At 34.2% G+C, this 26,037-nt stretch overlaps 1 protein-coding gene across 1 annotated transcript in view; it reads right to left on the bottom strand.

The window, feature by feature from the left end:
* Positions 1-13,079, bottom strand: part of LOC139842297 (uncharacterized) — a 40,841-nt gene extending 27,762 nt beyond the window's left edge. Inside the window, exons 1-5 of the mRNA XM_071832452.1 lie at positions 13,027-13,079; positions 12,360-12,414; positions 11,672-11,904; positions 10,739-11,524; positions 10,254-10,561 (exon numbers count right to left, since the gene is read on the bottom strand). Coding sequence (XP_071688553.1) covers positions 10,254-10,561; positions 10,739-11,524; positions 11,672-11,904; positions 12,360-12,414; positions 13,027-13,079 — 1,435 coding nt within the window. The remainder of the gene's footprint in view (positions 1-10,253; positions 10,562-10,738; positions 11,525-11,671; positions 11,905-12,359; positions 12,415-13,026) is intronic.
* Positions 13,080-26,037: the final 12,958 nt, after the last annotated feature.

Here is a 26,037-nt window from a genome sequence, read left to right as displayed (position 1 = left end):
CTTATATCTGCATATCTGTGTATCTGAATATTTGAATATCTAATTATATCTATATCAGTTGTATTATGGTGAAGTCAAAAAGAAGCACAGTTTACCATCCGTGAAACTTATTTGTTTGAATTGTATGTGTGTGATTCCCTTTTGTATATACATTATATATAAGTAAAGTAGATAGTTTGATAGATAAGTTTAACAGAAAGTAAAATTAAAGAAAATAATATTGCTATGTACCGTTCATATTGAATATAAACGTTCCATATTAATTGATTTCGTCGCGAGGTTTTGACCTCTATATGAGACGTTTTTCAAAGACTGCATTCATTTTTAAAACAACCATAACCTTTATTTTATCGATAAAGGTTTAAAAAGCATTACGTAGATTATCAAATAATGATAATCTAAAATATACCGTTTACACACGACTATTACATAATGGTTTACAATAAGAATATATTACATCAAAAATAAGTTTCTTGAATGCAGTTTTTACATAATATCATACAAGAATGGACTCCAAATCTTGTCCTTATTTTAGTATGCAACAGCGGAAGCTCTTAATAACCACCTGAGAATAAACATGCTTAAAACGTCAACAATAAATGTTGGTGAGTTATAGGTTTAACCTATATATTATCAAATCATAAAAATAGACCACAAGATTTCATATTTCAATATACATCCCATACATAGAGATAAAATTCATTCATATGGTGAACACCTGGTAACCGACATTAACAAGATGCATATAAGAATATCCCCTATCATTCCGGGAAATCCTTCAGACATGATAAAAACGAATTCGAAGTACTAAAGCATCCGGTACTTTGGATGGGGTTCGTTAGGCCCAATAGATATATCTTTAGGATTCGCGTCAATTAGTAGATCGGTTTACTAATTCTTAGGTTACCAAGCAAAAAGGGGCATATTCGGCTTCGATCATTCACCCATATAATGTAGTTTCAATTACTTGTGTCTATTTCGTAAAACATTTATAAAACTGCACGTATTCTCATCCTAAAATATTAGATTTTAAAAGTGGAACTACAACTCACTTTCACATATTTTTACTTCGTCGGGAAGTAAGACTTGGCCACTGGTCGATTCACGAACCTATAACAAATATGTACATATATATCAAAGTATGTTCAAAATACATTTACAACATTTTTAATACGTTTTAATGTTTTAAGTTTATTAAGTCAGCTGTCCTCGTTAGTAACCTACAACTAGTTGTCCACAATTAGATGTACAGAAATAAATCGATATATATTATCTTGAATCAATCCACGACTCAGTGTATACACGTCTCAAGCTAGATCACAACTCAAAGTATATATATTTTTGGAATCAACCTCAACCCTGTATAGCTAACTCCAACATTAATGCATATAGAGTGTCTATGGTTGTTCCAAATAATATATATATATATATATATATATATATATATATATATATATATATATATATATATATATATATATATATATATATATATATGGGTCGATATGATATGTCAAAACATTTGCATACGTGTCTATGGTATCCCAAGATTACATAATATATTAGAATACATGTATAATACACTATAAGTTAGCTAGGATATGATTAATATAAATTTGTTACCAATTTTCACGTAGCTACAACAAGCAAAAATATCCAATCTTGTTTTACCCATAACTTCTTCGTTTTAAATCTGTTTTGAGTGTTTCAAGTTGCTATGGTTTCATATTGAACTTATGTTTATGAATCTAAACAGAAAAAGTATAAGTTTATAGTTGGAAATACATGTTACAAGTCATTTTTGTAAAGGTAGTCATTTCAGTCGAAAGAACGACGTCTAGATGACCATTTTGGAAAACATACTTTCACTTTGAGTTTAACCCTGATTTTTGGATATAGTTTCATGTTCATAAGAAAAATAATTTTCCCAGAAGAACAACTTTTAAATCAAATGTAACAACCCAACCCATATGCAATCGAAATATGCAAATTAAAAAAAAAATATTGTTGTACAGCACAGTGGCGCGGCGCGCCACTGAACTGCGCGGCGTGCCAAAACGGCCTGTCCAACTTTTCCTTTTTTGCGAAAAAGATCTCTTGCTTCCCAACACTTTTAGACCAAACGCTTTTCACAATATTTTATATTAGTTAAAACTAACACGTTCCAATAATAAAATGAGTTTTACGAGACCGGGCCTACGTCGGCTGTTTTACGACTTTCGTACAAAATACAAGTTTTCAACCACATGATTTTTAACACAAAATAAAGCCGAGCATGGCGATTGGGGATACGCTACCCAATCCTAATCAAATCCAAAAGCAAGCCTTCTAAAGCAACTACGCGAGCCACTAGTTCCCATGCTTACCCGAGCCACCTCATCCAAGCAAATCTACAAAAATGTAAATAACGAGAGGGTAAGCTAACGCTTAGTGAGTGAAAATATACTACATACATATATATGCATAAAATGGACACGCCACATAAATAAACAAATACCGCATACCGGAGCATCCAAGCATAAAGGCAAGCTAATCTAAGCATACCGTACGATCACTAAGCAACAAGCTAAATATGCATCAACAAACATAAGTTCACCAACGACGATGTGAACAGCGCCAAGAAGCTACACCCGAAGGGTTAGCTACATCACGACAATACAACAATATATATATAACAATATATAAACGAATAAGGTTAACCCCTTAACCCATTACCGAATACCAAACACCACAATGAAGATTGGCCGAACTACATGAGCCTTAGTAATCCGAAACCACACGAGATTACTATCTTCAACAAGACAACATCGAGGTTGGCCGAACTACACGAGCCTTAGTAATCCGAAACCACACGAGATTACTACCTCAATAAGATGACCGAACTACACGCGTCATCGTGAATCCGAACTACACGCGACTCACTTCTCAACATCAAAACCCTTCGCCATTGGGGTTATATCATCCACATCGCAACCACGTGTGATAAAGTACACACCAAATGTGTACTTCGCCAAAGGTGATCAGCCAAAACGCACAACCGTGCCAATTGGACCTATACAAAAGTCCATCAAAACCACCTATATGTGAAGTGAGCTCTATAGCCGAGAATCACTTCACCCGACCTGCACCCATCCTACACATACATATGCACATAGGATATTAACACTCACCTTGAAGTCTTGATGGATGCCAAACCAAAATCCGCAATCGCCGATGGAATGTACCTATTCCATTTATCACATAACAAGCAACACAATAAGGGTTGACTTACAAACCAACCCAATTGACACTTAGTGCAATTTCGACCCAAATGCACTTCCAAGTACAAACCGCGCCCAAAATTAACCAATAATCACTAACACAAGTGAGAATGGTCCTAATACGCCAATTAAACCCAATCATAGGTGTTAAACACCTATCTTGCCCAAAATGACACTTAAACCCTAATTTGACCCATAAGAAGTCAATATCGCGCCATTAGCAAGTTTTGACACCAAAACATATTTAACTCGGTTTTATACTTCAACTTAATCCATTTTAAGTTTATAAATCTTATTAAATCGACAATTGGGTCATAATCATCACCAAACCCTAATTTTGACTCTAGTCAAAATTAGTCAACCCAAATTCACCTAAAGTGGTTCCAACACTTCCATAATCACTAAACCTAGTGATTAAACTCAAGATTAAAGCCTAATCAAGGCCAAATCGTCAACCAACTCAAAACCCGCCAAGTGACAAGAATAACTAGTCACCATAAACCCATTTCATCATCTAAGAGGGTTTCACTACAAATCAAACTCAAACCCTAACTTGAATATCAAATCTAACAAATGTAATTCGGAGTTTGAACTTACCAATACCACCAAAATGATGCCGTTGACGAGTAGAACAACTTTAAAACCCGAGCCTTGATGAGAATCCAACTCCTTCTTCTCCAAATCAAGCTCTCTCTCACTAAAAGTGGGTTTCTCTCACTAGGGTTTGAAGAGAGTGTTTGTGTGGGTGAAATGTGATCCACAATGATCAATGGATCAGTTTTGATGATCCCAAACCGACCCCTAGTGAAAAGACCAAAGTACCCCTCATTTAAACCTTTTAAAAAAGCTGAAAATTGCATCAGATGGGATCGGAGCGTCGCTCCATAAGGTGGAGCGCCGCTCCAACCTTCAGGTCAGTTTTTCTGTTTCTTGTTTTGGCCATAACTTTTTGACCGTAGCTCCGTTTTCGATGAATCAAATATCATTGGAAACGTAATAAGATTTTCTTTCCAATGGTAAGTCTTTGAAACATCAACATAAATTTATTTGGGGTTGAAAAGATACGTACACACCTTGTCACTTCAGACAACGTCCAGTTTCCTTCGACGTTCGAACAAGCAATACGTACGTGCTTCGTACACTTCATACACGCATCGCACACCATAAATACCTTATGTACAACAAATATTTGGGTCTTACATCAAAGTTTATCATAGTTTTTAATTAACTAACCTAAAACAGCCCGCGGTGTTACTACGACGGCGTATATCCGGTTTTACGGTGTTTTTCGTGTTTTCCGGTTTTAAATCATTAAGTTATCATATAATATAGATATAGAACATGTGTTTAGTTGATTTTAAAAGTCAAGTTAGAAGGATTAACTTTTGTTTGCGAACAAGTTTAGAATTAACTAAACTATGTTCTAGTAATTACATGTTCAAATCTTCGAATAAGATAGTTTTATATGTATGAATCAAATGATGTTATGAACATCATTACTACCTCAAGTTTAGTAGGTAAACCTACTGGAAGTGACAAGAAATGATCTAGCTTCAAAGGATCTTGGATAGCTTGAAAGTTCTTGAAGTAGAATCATGACACAAAAACAAGTTCAAGTAAGATTATCACTCGAATTAAGATAGTTATAGTTATAAGAATTGAATCAAAGTTTGTATATGAGTATTACCTTGATTTAGAATGATATCTTACTGTAAACAACAAGGATTTCTTGAGGTTGGATGATCACTTTACAAGATTGGAAGTGAGCTAGTAAACTTGGAAGTATTCTTGATTTTATGAAACTAGAACTTGTAGAATTTATGAAGAACACTTAGAACTTGAAGATAGAACTTGAGAGAGATCAATTAGATGAAGAAAATTGAAGAATGAAAGTGTTTGTAGGTGTTTTTGGTCGTTGGTATATGGATTAGATAAAAAAGATGTGTAATTTTGTTTACATGTAAATAAGTCATGAATGATTACTAATATTTTTGTAATTTTATGAGATATTTCATGCTAGTTGCCAAATGATGGTTCCCACATGTGTTAGGTGACTCACATGGGCTACTAAGAGCTGATTATTGGAGTGTGTATACCAATAGTACATACATCTAAAAGCTGTGTATTGTACGAGTACGAATACGGGTGCATACGAGTAGAATTGTTGATGAAACTGAACGAGGATGTAATTGTAAGTATTTTTGTTAAGTAGAAGTATTTTGATAAGTTTCTTAAAGTATTTAAAAAGTGTATAAATACATATTAAAACACTACATGTATATACATTTTAACTGAGTCGTTAAGTCATCGTTAGTCGTTACATGTTAAATGTTGTTAACCCATTGTTTATTATATCTAAAGAGATGTTAAATTATTACATTATCATGATATTATGATGTATTAATATATATTAATATGATATATATACAATTGAATGTCGTTACAACGATAATCATTACATATATGCCTCGTTTCGAAATCATTAAGTTAGTAGTCTTGTTTTACATATGTAGTTCATTGTTAACATACTTAATGATATACTTAATTATCATTTTATCATGTTAAACATAGTGTATCAATATCTTAATATGATTCATATGTAATTAGTAAGACGTTGATATAACGATAATCGTTATATATATCGTTTTCGAGTTTCTTAATTCAATAGGCTCATTTTTATGTATATAACTCATTGTTAAAATACCTAATGAGATACATACTTATCATAATATCATGTTAACTATATATATATATCCATATATATGTCATCATATAGTTTTTACAAGTGTTAACGTTCATGAATCACCGGTCAACTTGGGTGGTCAATTGTCTACATGAAACCTATTTCAATTAATCAAGTCTTAACAAGTTTGATTGCTTAACATGTTGGAAACACTTAATCATGTAAATATCAGTTTCATTTAATATATATAAACATGGAAAAGTTAGGGTCACTACAAATATTCCATTGATTGAATCAGAAAGTAGAAAAGTAATATTATAAGTGTCTAGAGATTAATAGTGGTTGTGTGTGTGTTCGGTTAAGATGATATGGGTTGATCAAACTTATGATGTTATCTCTTGTATGCATGATATAATAAAAGATAGATGGATGTGTAAAGTAGATGAATGCAGCCATAATAAAATTTCAATTTTTCTAATTTAACTTCTATTCTATCAACCATTAATCACGGACATCAGGAAAGGTAATCAAGTAATTGATTGGGACCTTTAACAAATTGTAGATCAAAGCAAATTGAATAAAGCTTCGATGTGGATGTGTAACAAATTCGATTATGTATCTAGTTCTTTATATATTAATCTTAATATTACCTTAGTAGTTAACAATATATATAAAAAAATTAATAATACTGTTAATAAATTAGTAATAATAATAATAATAGAATTAATGATAAGGATATTAATAATCATAATGATATACTAATAATTATTAAATAACTAGAATCATAACTTTACTACTAATCATAATAATAATGATATTAATAATGATAATAATATTAATAAAGCATTTATATTTTGAATTAATATATATATATATATATATATATATATATATATATATATATATCTACAAATAGTTGTTCGTGAATCGACAAGAACAGTCGAACGGTAAATGAATATATAAAATAATTCAAAATTTTCGAGACTCGGTTTAACAGACTTTGCTTATCGTGTCGTAATCATATAAAGATCAAGTTTAAATTTGGTCAAAAATTTCCGGGTCGTCACAGATAGCGCGAATCGTAACACATTCGTACTTGAGTGACGAGTGATCCGTACATGAGTGGCGAGTGATCCGTACATGTGAATCGTACTTGAGTGACTTGTTGACTCAGAGTGACTACCGATTCGTACTTGAGTGACGACTGATCCGTACATGTGAATCGTAACAAAATTTTCAAATCAAAAACGTTTTTCTGGCATGTAATTCCGGCCGAACTCCGGTGAGACCTGCAACTTCAATTTCTGAACGATTTGGAGTTTCAAAATGAATTAAAAACCTTTCTGCATATTTTTAGAACATTAACGAATCAATTTAAAGCTTTTAATATTAATAAAATTCTAAAAAATTTAAGAACCGTGATGGCAGTAAAGAAGACTTCAAAATTTCAATCTTCTTATTCGTGAGGTTTCAGGCTATCATATATGAACAAAAAATGCTTAAAATGGAGCAATTAAGAAACTCTCTCTGATCCTGAGAATGCTCAAATAGTTCGAATTGAATCGTTGACCGAAAGATTCAAAATTTTGAAGATCTAACTTCCTATGGTAAATTTAAATGTGTTTTTCTGATTCAAGAAGTTGTATTCGATGTAAGAATATCAAAAGCACCAATCAGTTTCAGTTTCTAGTGAATGAATTATTGTAGAGGCCTCAACATCATCATTGTATGTGTGATGATACAATGTATGAATATGTATGAATCGTATTTATATGTATAAGTTGTAGATAATTGATGAAGATAACACCAGCAATTGGAATGATGATGATTCAACTAAGTGCCATAATTAGTTACATGTGCTAGGGAGAGGTTAGGGAGATGGAAAGGTGATTACACCATTTGTGTGTGTATGTGACAAAAGCTTGACAGGAATGAGTAAGTGATGGTATTTATACTTCCCTACCATCACTCTTACAATGTTTGCTATGATTCGATGCACATCACATATCTTTGACTTAACATATGGGTTTACATTTTTAGTATATTAGAACTAGCCTGAAGTCTTACGGACCAAGTAGTACTCTAATCTTGATTTCAAGAAATCTAAGTTGCAGCTGAACTAAACAACAACAACAACAACAACATTACCCAATCCAACGAAAGTGGGGTATGGGGGAGGTGAGTGTAGACAATCATTCCTCGTACCCTAGATTAGAAGGAAGTCACTACTCCACCCGCGGGTATAGAACCCGCGCCTAGATAAGGTCGTCCCTCCCTCTACTCTAGCGCAAAAGAGATTGCTTCCTAAAGGACCTCCGGCCCGAAGAGCTCATAAGAACGAAATAGACAGGGCAAATGATACGTACCTGTACGAGTAATGAGCACCTAGCAAGAAGCAACCATACACAGTAACCATAAAGGGGACACATAAAGCAGTAATGCACAACAGTAGGGCAAAGAGCATGAATAAAATAGTGCACATAACCATTTAATTTCAGGTAGACATACAGACAAACAAGATATATACATATACATATACATATACATATACATATACATATACGCACCCACACAGACACACACATCGATGTATATATACCACACGAAAGCATGAAAAAAAAAAAAAAAAAAAACTCATGCTTAAACATAAATACATATAGATACATTCGTAGATATATATACCTAGGTACAGATACAAGATAGACAAACCTACATACACTAATACATGCACTTAGATACATAGATACATATATATAGAGATACAAACATATACATCGGTACATATATATAGCCTAAAAACATATACATAGATACAAAGGCATATAAACCATGTAGAGGGGTATAAATAGTGTGGTTATTGAATATCTGGTTATAGTTATATATGTAGTTGTATAATAAAAGTAACTAACACAATGGGAAAAAAAAAAAAAAAAAAAAAACCTACTCAATAATTCTAATTCTACTCCTCCACAGGCTCCTATCAGAAGTCATGTCCTCCGTCAGTAGGAGCTCTTTCATGTCAAGCTTCAATCTATCCTCCATCCTACGTCTAGGTCTACCCCTTCTCCTTACGCCGCCAACGGCGAGGGTCTCGACTCTCCTAACTGGGGCTAAAAGTGGGCGCCTCCTAACATGCCCAAACCATCTAAGTCGTCCTTCCCTAAGTTTGTTGATGATGTTCCCAACTTCCAATTTCTCCCTAAAAACTCCATTTGGTATCATATCTAGCATGGTCTTACCACACGTCCATCTAAGCATCCTCATTTCTGCCACCTCCATCCTCCTCTCTTGGGCCTTCGTCATTGGCCAACACTCTGAACCATACAACATGGCTGGTCTAATTGCCACCTTAAAGAATTTACCTTTCAGTTTAAGTGGGACCTTCTTGTCGCACAACACCCCTTTCGCAGCCCTCCACTTCAACCATCCTACTCGTATACGATGCGTCACATCCTCATCTATCCTTCCCGAAATGTGAAGCATCGAGCCTAAATATCTAAAGGACTCTTGCGGGGGTAGAATCTGATCCCCAATTCTGATATCCACTATATCGTCGTGTTCCTCTTCGCCCCCCTTGAAATCGCATCTAAGGTACTCTGATTTAAGTCTGCTAATCCGTAGGCCATTTGATTCTAAGGCGATCCTCCATTGCTCTAGCCTCCTGTTAAGCTCATCCTGGGAATCCGAAACTAATACAATATCGTCGGCGAAAATCAGGCACCATGGGATGTTGTCTTGTATCCTATGAGTCAACTCGTCTAGGATCAAAGCGAAAAGATAAGGGCTAAGGGCAGATCCCTGATGTAAACCAACCTCTACCAGGAAAAACTCTGTGTTTCCTACCGTCGTACGTACTCGAGTCTTCGCCCCCTCGTACATATCTCTAATAGATCTTATATATCTACTTGGGACTCCCCTAGCATTAAGAGTCTTCCAAATCAGCTCACGCGGGACACAGTCATAAGCTTTTTCCAAGTCTAAGAACGCCATGTGTAGGTTCTTTTGCTTTTCCCTATACTTCTCCATAAGGCTTCTAACTATGTGAATCGCTTCCATCGACGAGCGTCCTGGCATGAAGCCGAATTGGTTCTCTGAAACCTTTGTCTCGCGTCTGAGCCTCGTCTCGATCACTCTTTCCCAAAGCTTCATAGTATGACTGAGTAACTTTATGCCTCTATAGTTACTACATAATTGCGCATCTCCCTTGTTCTTGTAAATGGGAATAACCTCACTGAGTCTCCATTCCATAGGCATATTTGCGCTTCTAAACGTCGTGTTGAAAAGGTTTGTCAACCATCTAACCCCGTCACCTCCTAGGCACTTCCACGCCTCAATCGGAATTTGGTCTGGTCCTACTGCTTTGTTTCTCCCCATATTTCGTAGGGCCAATCTAACTTCCTCCTGATTAATCCTCGTGCAGAAACAGTTGTTTTGAAACTCCTGAACCTCGTGGGGTTCACCGTTCTGCTCTGGTCTTCCCCTACCGAAAAGGGATGCAAAATATTCTTCCCATCTTTTCCTAATAAGGTCTCCTCTCACTATACTTTGCCCTGCTACATCCTTGATATATTTGATGTTACCTAAGTCCCTCCTTCCTCGCTCCCTAGCTTTGGCTATCCTATATATGTCATTAGCTCCCTCTTTAGAGTCTAGTTTTCTATACAAGTCTTCATATGCTTTGTCTTTTGCAATTGCTACGGCCTTCTTAGCTTCTCTTTTAGCTTCTTTATATCTTTCTTCTACCCTAGTTCTCTCTTCAGGTGTCCCTTCTCCAAGAGTAATGAGCTCCCTAAACCTCGTCTGCTTTAACGCGACTTTCGATTGGACATCGTCACTAAGCCACCACGACTCTCTTCTACTCTTATGGGCTCTCGATGTCCCTATAGCCACTCCTAAGGTCTCTTTTGCCACATTTCTGATAGTGGACGCCATGCGATTCCATATCTGGTCTGCGTCCGTAGGGGCAACGTAATCCTCTTCTACACTCAATCTATTAACAACAATCGCTCTAAAAGTCTCCGCATTCGCTCCATATAGGTTCTTCCAAAGGATTCTAGGTTGTACAGCCCTAGCCCTCCTGCCAACTCTTCCCCTAGTGACTAGGTCCATGACCAGCAATCTGTGCTGGGAGGAGCACGTCAGAGCTGGAAGGACCTTACAGTCCTTACATGTCCTAAGTTCCCCTTTACGAAGAAGCAAAAAGTCAATCTGGGTGCTGCGACCCCCGCTATGGAATGTGGCTAACTGAGCATCCCTCTTCTTGAAGAAAGAGTTTGCTACCACCAACTCGTGGGCAATGGCAAACTCAAGAATTGAGCGCCCCTCTTCATTTCTAGGACCAAACCCAAAGCCACCATGGGCTCCCTCATAACCTTCTGCCTCCACTCCTATATGTCCATTCAGATCACCACCTATAATCAGTCGATGGTCGGCTGGGCACCCCCTCACCACCTCATCTAACAATTCCCAAAAACTCTTCTTTTCCGCATCACCTAAACCCGCATGAGGTGCGTATGCACTAATGACCGTGAAAGTCTCCTCCTTAATAATTAAACTAACCGACATAATCCTATCGCTAAACCTGCCCACGTCAACAACGTTATCTTTATGTAGTTTTCCTAAAAAGATACCTACCCCGTTTCGTGCTATCCTAGAACCCGAGTACCACAACTTATAGTCCTGAATCTCTATCGCCTCTTCACCCTTCCATCAAGTCTCTTGAACACACACTATGTCTACCTTACTCTTAAGAAAGGTATCAACGAGCTCAATCCTCTTACCAGTCAAGGTTCCTATATTCCAACTACCCACTCTAATCCTACCAACGGTGGCTACCCTACAACCTCCTCTAACCCCTCTAGGCCTACCCGCCCCTAAAACAGGAGAACATGACCTCAAGTGACCATAACTATGCGAAGGATCTATGTTACTTTGTGCACTAAAAAGATGACCAAGTACAAGCTAAACAATATGAATAAGATAAATTCGTATAAATTGTAAATTATAATATTTAGAACTAAAAAAAAGGATATATAAATGTAAGTTATACTATAATATAAATTACAACTAGGCGGTATATCAATAAAAGAATAATATATAATCCAATATAGTCAAATAGGAGAAAAAAAGGAAAAAAATATATATATGTATATATAAGAAGAATTTATACCCAATGGAAAATACTTAATAAATTTATAAAAAAATCTATTAGATGGAAACTTAATATACTATAGCTACAAAAATATTACTCTTAATTCGGGGAAAGCACAGGTTGTAAAGGCTTAAAAAAAAAAAAAGACAAACAGCATAAAAGTTTAAGTTATGAAAACCAAATAGAAATTGTACAGTAAGGTTGGCTACAGAAGAGTTAGGTTATGGAGAAGAGAAATTTAAGGGTCAGAGAAAACAAACACAACCTTATGAGGATGAAGGAGTTCAGCGGCTCCCGACGGCAAAGAGGTAGTAGCGGCTCTGTTATATTACCTGCGAAGAAAAAAAAAAAAAAAAAAGGGAACTATTCCGGCGATCTGAGAGGCGGCTGAACTAAACTAGAAAATTATATGAAAACCAACTTTGGTCACATTTATTGAAGATAAATAAACACGGCTGATGAGTTGTATGTTTTTGTTGAAGTTTCAAATAATATTGTAATTTCAGTATTCAAGAATAATATTAGTAATTTCCAAAACCAATTTTGATGTTTGAGTTCAAAGTCATACGGAAATTAATCTTCTTCTACATACATAAATCGGTAATATAAATCCACGTGGCGCAACCACATTGATTCTCAGGAAATACTTTTTTCTCATAATTTTGAATTAAAAAAATCATTATTTATAAGCAGCTGACGCGTGTCCTTCTGTCCTTAACAACCACGGATTTGAGGTGGGTAGTTACTAAAATTATGGTTAACAAAACTTCCGTCCCAAAAATATCTCCGATCAAAATTAATCGCCTCCTCTAATTTGTTCAATCCATCAATCCATTAATCGCCTCCTCTAATTTTCTATTAGGGTTTTGATTTGGTGAAGAAAATCGAGTGTGTTGAAGAAGAAGATGTCGTGCTTGAATCTATCAACGAACGTCAACTTAGATGGAGTTGACACATCATCCATCCTATCTGAAGCCACCTCCATCGTCGCCAAACTCATCGGGAAATCAGAAGCGGTATATAATTCCTCATCTCTGTATCTGTATGTACATATACATATATTTGTATAATTGTGTATCTATTACTGTGTAAGTTATTGAAGTTAGGGTTTATTATTGCACATTGTAGATGGTTGCTGTTATAGTATAGATATACTGATATTTGTGATTTTTGTGATATTTGTGATTTTTGTATCACTAACTCTAATCAACGTAGCATATGTTTTATGTGTGTGTGTTTTCCGTTATGAACTGATGTTAGTTGTGTAAAGCATTAGCTTCTTTTTTGTAAGTCAATTTTTTATGTTGTGTTAGATGTTAGTTCTGTGAACCTTGTATTTGTTTATCTTTGATTCGGTGTGATTGATATATAAAAAAGGAATTGAATTAAACTTCTTTAACATGTCACATCTGCTATGAGACCGAGTTTGTAAAATTTTATAACAAGAATTTTTCAGGTGTTGCTTGAGATTGAACTGAAAAGGGTCTAAAAATTGCACATTTGATCTTTTGTTGAAAACAGGGTGGTAGGGTAAAAAGATCATAACAGATCAAATCTAGAGGGTAAAATGGTAAATATGTCTTTTACTGGAACCCAACAAAAATGCAAGGCTTGTGGGAAGACAGTTTACCCTGTGGAGTTTTTGTCTGCTGATGTTATTGATTATCAAATATCTTGCTTCAAATGTAGCCATTGCAAAGGTACCCTTAAGGTATGATGATGATTTTGTCTTTTATAATGCTTATTTCATTTGAATTGATCTATTATAAAAAGAGGTTAAAGATAGTTTTTACATTTGAACATGGATATCGCAGAAAATGAATTTAGAAATATACGGAGTATATTGGGGAACTACTGACCAAATGTAATTTAGTGTCAATTGTGACACATTTATAACCTATGTGGTTTGGAAGCAAATATTTTCACAATTTGAACTACTTTTAGTTATGTGGAACTCGACTATCTTGCTTACTGTTTTCTGCTAACTAATACATATGTACTATAGCATCAATTAGCAAAGGAGGGGGTTACTTTTTATTTGCATCAATTAGTCTAACTCAAAAAATTGTCTATGATATGAATAGATACTTGATATTTGACATACGGTGAAACAAACTATCCGTTATATGTGTTTGGAAAAGCATTTCTATATTATACTGGAGAATGTATCAAGGTATAATTATGCATCTATTCTTCATTGCATTATCTGCAGATGTTATGTTTAGTGTATTATATGTGTTTATTGTGTGTGGGTATTAGCTATATTGTCTATGTTTATAGGATGTGCTGACATATACTAGACCTAAAATCACCACATGTAAGTGTTGACATTCACTTTTGTAAAATAAATGAGAGAGTGTAATGGATTATGAATTGACCTCTTCACAATTCTTAGCAATGTCTACTTATCTGTGTATTTTCATACTTTTAACTTTCGCCTATACTTTTAATTATAACTATTCATACTAAAAGTTCCTATACTTGCAAAGTGTTTTACTTTCGCCTTTAAAAAAAATGCTTTACTTTATTCTTTGTTAACATTTCAGGACTAAATTAATTACCAGCTTAGTTGAATATAATATAAACAAGGGTCTTATAAAGTAATAATAAGAAGAAAAAAATGATGATCTTCAAATATTGTTTTATGTTTATTTGAATATTCATGTACCCCTTGCATTACATTTTGTAATATAGTGCATGCTAACTATTAACATCATCAGAAGAATGGACTCCTAAGTTCGTAGCTAGCTATTTTTTGTTACAGCTTCGCAGAAGTTACAATAACAGCAGATCTAAAGCCACATGATGGATTGAAAATCATTCAGGCAAAAGTTTACAAAACATGCATCGCAAGGAACCCACCAGATACAACGCGAATTGGCGTTTTCTTTATGCCGTTGGACGAACTGGTTTGAGAAATCTCAATCTCAATTTATCCTCATTTTTTTCTTCTTCGACTATTTGTTATTATTACCCAATATGTTATTATGTATTATATGCAAATGCCAATTTTTTCTTTATCATGGTGCAATTTGTGTACTAATGTTTGCTTAGACAAATCATATAGCTTATCTTTGGTATGAAAATAGTATGTAAAATATATTTCGTGAGTGAGAGATTAATACACATTAATATTTGATATAAAAGTAGTCTGTGAGAAGCTGCTGTTATATTTGGAACATAATGTAATGGGCATTAACAAAAAAGAAGTAAAAGAAATAAGTTAAGTTGAGTTTTTTTCTTCGCTTATTTCTATAAAGAAACATGTTTGATCAAAAGGTGTAGTATTTTTTGTCATTAATTCCAAGTTCTATCCATTGCCAATAACACTAATTCTCGCTTTTTTCAGATTATGAAGTTTTGGAGAGTCTAAATCGATTATCATCGTATAAGTTGTGTGAGCTTCAAACGAGATTTTTACATTGGTAAATGATAAGTTATGATTTTATATTCACTTTGTTGACTGTTCAGGTTTTCAGATTATGAAGTTTTGTTTATATCATGACTGTTCAAATTGTAGATGATGTTTTCACACCACATGTTCGACCAAATGATATATCCAACTGCAACCACCTATTTCAAAGTCTCTTCGCGTAAGCCTTACTTGTGTTTATATCTTAGAAACTGGGCTAACATCTAACACTTGGTCGTAAAAAAAAGCATTTAACATTTGTGTTTGTATCATGAGTTTTATTTGTGTAGTTTTTTTACCATCATATTTGCAGGTTCAATGCTGTCATTGGAGTGGTTATTTTCCGACTTGAAGGCATTGTACTTCTCAAACCTTTGAATTTGCATAAAAAATTATCTTCATTTGGGTTTCACCTATTCAACTCTATAAAATTCTTCAACTCTACTTTCTAATTTCTATCCACTAAATATTTAATACTTAATTCAAATATAAAAATCGTCTTTACGATTACATTGTTAGGTATGATATTTAATGCATTAGTTCTGTCTGTATAAAGGTGATAGACCCCATAACGTCGATCAATCAAAAGAATTAAACATTAGCTTAGTGCGGAAACGAAGAACAAAAGAAGTTTCTCAAAGTTTAACATTTTATTGAATAAATGAAGAACATAAACAATGAAAAACAGAGGATAGACGATCTCAAAGTTATGAGATCGGTTCTTGCTGCAGGCAAAGACAACTAACCTCACCCCAAGACCTCTTTATTTATAGAGTCTTGGAGATAAGAATTAGGAAACTAAATCCCCTAAGATAAATGAAAAGGTCAAATCACTACGAATCAATTTGTAAATCATGGTGTGTATCTTCCAAAAAGAATTCTGATGCAATTGCCAAACAAATTCCAAATGATGTCAAAGCTATAGTAGGTGAAAACTACATATTAGATAATAATGTGGAAGTTGATCCAAGTGTATTCAAACCTGACATTCTACCAAACACATTTGTAAAATTTGATGGTGACAAAAAGATTTTAACCAATGCTTTTGTAAGGTCATTAGATCCAGTTGAACCTTCTGAGACTATAATACTTGAGAGTAAAAATCCATTAGAGTCTGAACTTTTGAAACCTTCAGACTCTAGCATTTTAGTCTCTCAAGATAACAGTGTATGTTTTGACCTAGAGTCTGACACCCAAGAGTCAAGTTACAATAACAACTCTGAATCATCCTCTGAAACTGACACTTGTCCAGATTTAAAAGTGTTAACTAAAAGAAGGTCAAAGTCAAAACAAGCTAAGACTATTCAAAAACTCAAAAAGAAAATTTCAAAACTCAATGAAAAAATTAATAGTCAAGAAAAACCTTCAGTTAAAAGAACATCTTGTTTTCCTGAGAAAATTAAGAAGGTATGGAAACCTAAAGCTTGTAAAAATAAAAGTGTCTTAAAATCGGTTAAGGACAAGTTGATTTGGATTGGAAACAAAGCTTTTGTTTGGAGAGTGAAGAGCACTCCAACTGAACCCACTGAAAAGTGGGTTCCCCTTAAAAACTAACCATTTTCTTTTGTTTTGTGTCTTGTGTAACAGGGTAACATGTGGTATTTGGATAGTGGTTGCTCAAGACACATGACTGGATGCAAAGAGCATCTTGTAGGGTTTGTTGAAGAAAAAGGTCCTTCTGTAAGATATGGTGATAATTCAGTTGCAAAGACTATTGGTTATGGTACTGTTATAGCTGGAAGTGTTACATTTAAGAAAGTTGCTTTAGTTGAAGGGTTGAAGCATAATCTGCTAAAATGAGGCCAAAGTCTGATGAAGGTATTTTTATGGGATACTCTTCTGTATCTAAAGCTTACAGAGTATTCAATCAGAGGAGAATGAAGATTGAAGAATCCATTAATGTTTCTTTTGATGAAAGTTCTTTAGAAATGGATCAGTCATTCAGGATTGAACTATCTGCACTTGGTGAATTGTCAAATTTAATTTCCAGAAACAGTGTTCAGACTCTGGATTCAGAGTCCGAGTCAGATGAACCTAATTTGTCTGGGTTGAAAAATGATTCTGCAGATAATTCTCATACAGAAGAAGTTCCACAAGAAGATGAGTCTGTTGTTATTCAAGAGGGTGATCAGTCATCAAATACCATCTTGGATCCTGCTGTTCCTACTAGAAAATCATCTAGAAATATAGTTCCTCCAAAGCATCTTGAGGATTATGTTGTGGATCCTACTGGTTTGCCTAAACCTAGCTCTTCTTCTCAGACACCTGTGTCTGACTTTGTATTGCAAACTATTGCTTCTTTTCTTGTTTTCTTTCACTAATTGAGCCCAAAGAAGTATATGAAGCATTGGCTGACAATGATAGGGTTGAGGCTATGACTGAAGAGTTGACAGAATTTGAAAGGAATGATGTATGGGAGTTGGTTCCAAAACCTGATGGTAAAATTGCAATTGGCACTAAATGAGTTTACAGAAACAAGGTTGATAAAGATGGTATTGTGATTAGAAATAAAGCAAGGTTAGTGGCTCAAGGGTATAGACAAGAAGAAGGAATAGATTATGATGAGACTTTTGCTCCTGTTGCTAGAATTGAAGCTATTAGACTGTTTCTGGCATATGCTGCACACAAAGATTTCAAGGTGTTTCAAATGGATGTGAAGAGTGCTTTCCTGAATGGTAAATTGCAAGAAGAGGTTTATGTGAAACAACCTCCTGGTTTTGTAAGTAAGAAATTTACTAAGCATGTTTATAGATTGAAGAAAGCATTGTATGGTCTGAAGCAAGCTCCCAGAGCCTGGTATGATACTTGTCAACATTTCTTCTAGAAAAGAATTTTTCCAGAGGAGCCATTGACAAGACTTTATTTATCAAAAAGGACAAAGGTGATGTGTTACTTGTTCAAATTTATGTTGATGACATTATTTTTGGGTCTACTAATCCACACTTAAGAAAATGGTTTTCTGACATTATGTCTGAAGAGTATAGAATGAGCAATTTATGTACTTTAAACTATTTTCTTGGATTGCAAATTAAACAGAGTTCTGAAGGCATTTTTATTAACCAAAGTAACTACATTTCTGACATGTTAACTAAATTTGGTTTTAAAAATTGTTCTACTTTGAGAACTCCAATGAGTGTTTCTGAAAAGCTTGATAAAGATGAATCTGGAAAACTCACTTGTCAATCAACTTATAGAGGTATGATTGGATCTTTGCTATACTTAACTGCTAGTAGACCTGATGTAATGTTTGCTACATGTCTTTGTGCACGTTACCAATCAGATCCTAGGGAGTCTCATTATAAAGCTGTGAAAAGAATTTTTAGGTACTTAAAAGGTACCCCTAACCTGGGTCTTTGGTACTCCAAAGACTCAGGGTTTGATCTAATTGGTTACACAGATGCAGACTATGCAGGTTACAAATTAGACAGAAAGAGCACTTCTGGTGGATGTCAATTGCTAGGTGGAAAATTGGTCAGCTGGACTAGTAAAAAGCAGAATTCTGTGACCACGTCCACAGCAGAAGCTGAATATGTTGCTGCAAGAAGTTGTTGTGCTCAATTACTTTGGATGCAACATCAACTTTTGGATTTTGGGTTAACATTAACCAAAACTCCAATAATGTGTGACAATGAAAGTGCAATTGCTATTACTGAGAATCCAGTGTTTCACTCCAGAACCAAGCATATTGAAATCAGACATCATTTTATAAGGGATTGTGTTGAAAAGGGCAAAGTGTTTTTAAAGCATATTGGTACTAAAGATCAATTGGCAGATATTTTCACTAAAGCACTTCCTGAAGAAAGGCATTTTTATCTTCTTGGACAACTTGGAATGTTAAATCCATCAACTGAGATGTTGTCCAGTGATGATATTTCTTGAGTCTGAATTATTTTCTTAGAGTCTGGGTGACGTAATATTGTTCAGAGGTCTGGGAAAGTTTACTCAAGTGTATTTTTGTGTATGAATTTGTTTCCTTCTTTCGTCAAATAAAGTTTTTTTTTAAATTTCATTTTTAGGTTATTTTTTTTTCTTTATTCTATTTCCTAAAATAAAAGGGTCAAATTTGGTATTAATGAAGGGAGTTAATGGTAACTTTTTGAAAATTTTTGTCAGGAGTATTAATTTGATAATGATTGTGTCAATCTTTTTGATAACTTTTTGCTATAACGCATTGGATCAATCTTGGCCGTGCAGACCAACCTGCAGATTCTGAGCAATCGAAGTCTGAGTTGTTACCCCAGAATTGAATTGAATTGATTGTACAAATTGCCATTCTCGAGTATCTTTTCCGCCCTACACCGACACCGGGTTTAGTTGGCTCGGTAATTTTACTCGACGTGTGGTTGTTTCGAAACAGGGAACAACTTTGAATACACAAGCTTGTAACCCGCGGATGAACCGCACACTAGAGCCTTATTGGGGCTAAAACCAATAACGAGAGCCTTTTTGGTATCATTGGAATTAACGGTATACTCCACCCCATGATGTTACACATACAGAGCAGGCTGAGGACATGAATGAGGAAATCCCACCTCATTCTAACCCATCTTCTCCCGCTGCTACTGAACAAAATCTCCATTTAACCAACCTTATGAACTCACCAGTTCATATTGAGAATACCACCATACTTAAAACCCTAGTTGTTACAGCACTTGTGAATTCACCTCAAAAATTTACTAGGAAAGGTGCTTCTAGTACTACTTCATCACCTCTGCTAGAGGTTGGTGAAGGCAGTTCCCCAAACCTAAACCTGATAGGATAGTAAACTTGGATACCCTCATTACAGTCACTGAAGAAACCCACTCAGTTGACTTATTTGAAGAAGTCCCAATCCTGGACTCAAATAACCAAATCCAAAAACCAGCTGCAATGACCAAGCTAACTGATAATGCTAAAAACGAACATATATTTCATAGCATTATTCCTCAAGAAAGACAAGCTTTTAGTTGCAATTGTTCTATTTACAAGTGATATTCGTTTAAATAATAAAAGGTGAAGACAAAAGACAGATTCGACGAATTGAAGACGCAAACGACCAAAAAGCTCAAAAGAACAAAAGACAATCAAAGAGGTTCCAATTATTGATAAGAAACGTCTCGAAATTACAAGAGTACAAGATTCAAAACGCAAAGTACAAAATATAAAATTGTACGCAAGGACGTTCGAAAATCCGGAACCGGGACCAGAGTCAACTCTTAACGCTCGACGCAACGGACTAAAAATTACAAGTTAACTATGTATATAAATATAATATAATATATAATTAATTATATTAATTATATATATATTATATATATATTATAAACCGTCGGTAAACAAAGAGCCAAACTCCTCTGAGCTGTAAAAGTAACCTCCGCGACTCGCGGAGTTTGAAGGCCAAAAAGGCCGCGAGTCGCGGAGCCCCAAAATGAGAAACTGCCTATAAAGCCAACCGAATTCTGAGCATTTATCATCATCTTTTTCTTCCTCATTCATACGTAAAATTTATATTTATATTTATAATTTATATTTTAATTTTAATTATAATTCTAATAATAAGGGTATGTTAGCGAATGTTGTAAGGGTGTAAGTCGAAATTCTGTCCGTGTAACGCTACGCTATTTTTAATCATTGTAAGTTATGTTCAACCTTTTCATATTAATGTCTCGTAGCTAAGTTATTATTATGCTTATTTAAAACGAAGTAATCATGATGTTGGGCTAATTATTAAAATTGGGTAATTGGGCTTTGTACCATAATTGGGGTTTGGACAAAAGAACGACACTTGTGGAAATTAGATTATGGGCTATTAATGGGCTTTATATTTGTTTAACTAAATGAAAGTTTGTTAATGTTAATATAAAGATTTACAATTGGGCGTCCCTATAAATTACCATATACACTCGATCGGACACGATGGGCGGGGTATTTATATGTACGAATAATCGTTCATTTAACCGGACACGGGAATGGATTAATAGCCACTAGAATAATTAAAACAGGGGTGAAATTACATTCAAGGGTAATTGGTGTAATTGCTAACAAAGTAGTAAAACCTTGGTTTACACGCAGTTGATAACCTGGTGTATTCATTAAACAAAGTATTAAAACCTTGTTACAATTCGAATCCCCAATTAGTTGGAATATTTAACTTCGGGTATAAGGATAATTTGACGAGGACACTCGCACTTTATATTTATGACTGATGGACTGTTATGGACAAAAACCAGACGGACATATTAAATAATCCAGGACAAAGGACAATTAACCCATGGGCATAAAACTAAAATCAACACGTCAAACATCATGATTACGGAAGTTTAAATAAGCATAATTCTTTTATTTCATATTTAATTTCCTTTATTTTATATTTAATTGCACTTCTAATTATCGCACTTTTATTTATTGTTATTTAATTGCACTTTTAATTATCGTCCTTTTTAATTATCGCAAGTTTATTTTATCGCACTTTTATTATTCGCAATTTCATTATCGTTATTTATTTTACGCTTTAAATTAAGTCTTTTATTTATTTAATATTGTACATTAGGTTTTAACTGCGACTAAAGTTTTAAAATCGACAAACCGGTCATTAAACGGTAAAAACCCCCCTTTATAATAATAATATTACTTATATATATGTTTGTATTTTTATAAAAGTAAATTAATATAGCGTTGAGCTTTGTTTAAAAAAGATTTCCTGTGGAACGAACCGGACTTACTAAAAACTACACTACTGTACGATTAGGTACACTGCCTATAAGTGTTGTAGCAAGGTTTAAGTATATCCATTCTATAAATAAATAAATATCTTGTGTAAAATTGTATCGTATTTAATAGTTTTTCCTAGTAAAATATAAACTATTTCGTATACACCTCGCATAACATCAAGTATTTTTGGCGCCGCTGCCGGGGATCTCTCTTAAACGCCGGAAGCGCAACGCTAATATATAAAAAAAAAAAAGAGATTTATTCTATTAAAAGTCGCTTTTGTAAAAATACGTTTTAATTATTCAAAAATATAAAAAGAAAAATAAAAATATAAGTATTTTTAAGATTTTGTTAAATATTTAAGTTTTATAAGTTTCTTTATTTTTATTTTAGTTTATAAAAATATAAGTTTTATTTAAATATCTTTTATTTATATAAAAACAGAAAACAGAAAATAAAAAAAAATAAAAAGAAAAAAACGCGTCGAAATTAAAAGCTGTCATCTGAATTTCTGAACCCCGCGACTCGCGGGGTTTTCTTTATAAATTACCGCGACTCGCGGAGGGTACCTGACACACGAACAGAAACCCTAATCCTGCATTTATTACGGTAATTATTAATTAATTATTATTAAACCCTAATTATTATTATTATTATAATTAATTTTATTTTAACTTTTACTTTTTATTTAATTTATGTATTTAGTATTAATTAGTTTTATTAAATTGTAAAATTAGTAGTTTTATTAAATAAATAATATAAAAATAATATTTTTATAAAAATTGTACTTTTTACAACTTTTTGTATATTTTTATATTTTGTCCCTTTTTAATCGTTGTAGCGTAATATTTATATTTTTAGCTCATATTTAATTTTAAACTTAGTTTTGCCATAGTCATTTTTACTCCTAGATTTTTAGGCTTTGCCGTAGAATTCCTTAAGTGCTTTTTCTTTAGACTAAGATTTAGGTGCTTTAGAATTTTGCGACGCCTTTTTAAGTTTTAGTTTCTTTTTAAGTTATTTCCATTTGGGATTTAGTTTTTCCTGTAAGCTTTAATATTTTTAGACACCTTTTACTATGTATCAATTATCATTCCAATTAGTAATTTCAATTTGCGATTATAATTTTAAGTTAGTTGTAGTAATAAGGTTAGGTTAGTCAAGTATTTTTAAATTTTTATAAGTTTCTTTTATTTTTCCGTCACCTTTTATTTTTCAACCATTTTTCTTTTTCGACCTTTTTCGACGAACTCTTTTTCTTTCTTATTTCTCGCTATTCTAGTTTTAGGACATAGATTTTTATTCTACTTCTTATCTAAATTTCTTAAAATTACGAAAATTTATTTTGAGTAGTTAAATTGATAGACATCAAAATTTTCTGGTTCGTAGTAATAGTTGGATTTGTACGTGGACCGGGTTATTGGAGCCAAACAGTCCTCAATTATATTGAGACCAAACAAATCCTGCCCCTCTGCTGCATCTTTTGGCTATTCGAAACGTGGGCAAAATCAGAAAAGTCTATTAATTGGATAACTTATTATAATTTTTCTTTCCTTTTTAAAACTAATAGGATATTCAGTGAATGCACCGAGCAAGACGTTCACCACCTTTTGTACGTTCACCACCTGTAACTAGATCAAGACATTTAGCAAATATAACCGCCGTTGATTTTTCTTTAGAATCGTCATCCAGTCGACCAAGTACTTCAGTTCAAATTTCCGATAATCCATTTTTTGAACCCGACCTCACAATTGAGAATCCGGAGAATATTCAGGAACGGTTCGTAGATCCTGAACCACTAAACTTTCCCCCGGAACCACCAATCATTCAAACAGAGATTGTTGAAGAACGAACCATTAAATCAGAATCATCTAGTGATACCGATTCAACAAATTCAATTATGGAGAATCTGGAACCTTTAAGTATGGAAGACCGAATGAGAGCTAAACGCACTGGCCAAGGTCACGCAATTACTCATCCAGACATTAATGCGCCAGATTATGAAATCAAAGGACAAATTCTACACATGGTGACTAATCAATGCCAATTTAGTGGTGCGCCGAAGGAAGATCCAAATGAACATCTACGTACCTTTAATAGGATCTGCACACTATTTAAAATACGAGAAGTAGAGGATGAACAGATATATCTCATGTTATTTCCCTGGACTTTAAAGGGAGAAGCCAAAGATTGGTTGGAATCGTTACCTGAAGGGGCGATCGATACATGGGATGTTTTAGTTGACAAATTTCTTAAACAATTCTTTCCTGCATCTAAAGCCGTAAGACTTCAAGCAGAAATTGTTACGTTCACACAGAAGCCAAATGAAACTCTATATGAGGCGTGGACAAGATATGGAAAGTTGTTAAGAGGATGTCCGCAACATGGTTTAGACACCTGTCAAATAGTACAAATATTCTACCAAGGATGCGACATCACTACAAGAAAAGACATAGATATAGCAGCTGGTGGTTCTATTATGAAGAAAACCGAAACTGATGCTTACAAAATTATTGATAACACTGCTTCCCACTCACATGAGTGGCACCAAGAAAAAGATATCATTAGATCATCTAAAGCAGCTAGAGCCGATTCTAGCCATGACTTAGATTCCATTTCCGCAAAGATAGATGCTGTGGAAAGACGAATGGAAAAGATGACTAAGGATATTCACTCAATACGAATTAGTTGTGAGCAGTGTGGAGGACCACATTTGACAAAAGATTGTCTCAGTATTGAATTAACAATGGAACAAAGAGAGAATATTTCATACATAAACCAAAGGCCTGGAAATAATTATCAGAATAATTATCAACCGCCAAGACCAATTTACAATCAAAACCAGAATTATAACCGAAATATTCCATACAACAACCAACAAGGTCCTAGCAATCAACAAGTATCCAATAATACTTACAATCAGCAAAGACCTAATTTTCAAAACAAACCACCACAACAAACCGATGATAAAAAGCCGAATTTAGAAGATATGATGACGAAGCTAGTTGAAACTTAAACGCAGTTTTTCACATCTCAGAAACAAACCAATGAACAAAATGCTCAAGCATTTAGAAATCAACAAGCTTCTATTCAAAATCTGGAACAAGAAGTGAGTAACCTAGCAAGGTTAATAGGTGAAAGAAAACCGGGAAGTCTACCTAGTGATACAAATGCTAACCCCCGGAGTGAAACAGCTAAAGCTATTACCACAAGAAGTGGTACAACACTTAAACCACCTGAAATACCTGTAACTTCTGATGAAGCCATTCCTACTCAACAAGAATCACAACCTGATCAAGATAAGGAAAAAGAACCGGTAGTTGAAAAGGTTAATGAAGATAACACAGTTAAGGATAAACCTTATGTTAAACCATACCAACCACCACTTCCTTACCCGAGTAAAATGAAGAAAGAGAAACTTGAAGCCGAGCAATCCAAATTCTTGGATATGTTTAAACAGATAAATGTAAATCTTCCTTTCATTGATGTGATTTCAGGAATGCCTAGATATGCTAAATTCTTGAAAGATCTAATCTCAAATAGAAAGAAAATGGAAGAACTCTCGGCTGTTACTATGAATGTTAATTGTTCAGCAGTGTTGTTGAATAAGATACCAGAAAAATTATCTGATCCAGGAAGTTTCACAATTCCATGTTTTCTGGGTAGTCTTAGTTCAATAGAAGCATTGGCAGACTTAGGTGCTAGTATAAATCTAATGCCGTATTCACTATACGCTAAACTAGACCTTGGAGAATTGAAACCAACCAGAATAAGCATACAACTAGCCGATAGATCAATAAAATATCCTAGAGGGATAATGGAGAACATGCTAGTTAAAGTT

The sequence above is a fragment of the Rutidosis leptorrhynchoides genome, chromosome 4 (assembly GCF_046630445.1).
Source record: "Rutidosis leptorrhynchoides isolate AG116_Rl617_1_P2 chromosome 4, CSIRO_AGI_Rlap_v1, whole genome shotgun sequence".
Classification (NCBI taxonomy): Eukaryota; Viridiplantae; Streptophyta; class Magnoliopsida; order Asterales; family Asteraceae; genus Rutidosis; species Rutidosis leptorrhynchoides.
This window is presented reverse-complemented; position numbering and strand designations above follow the sequence as displayed.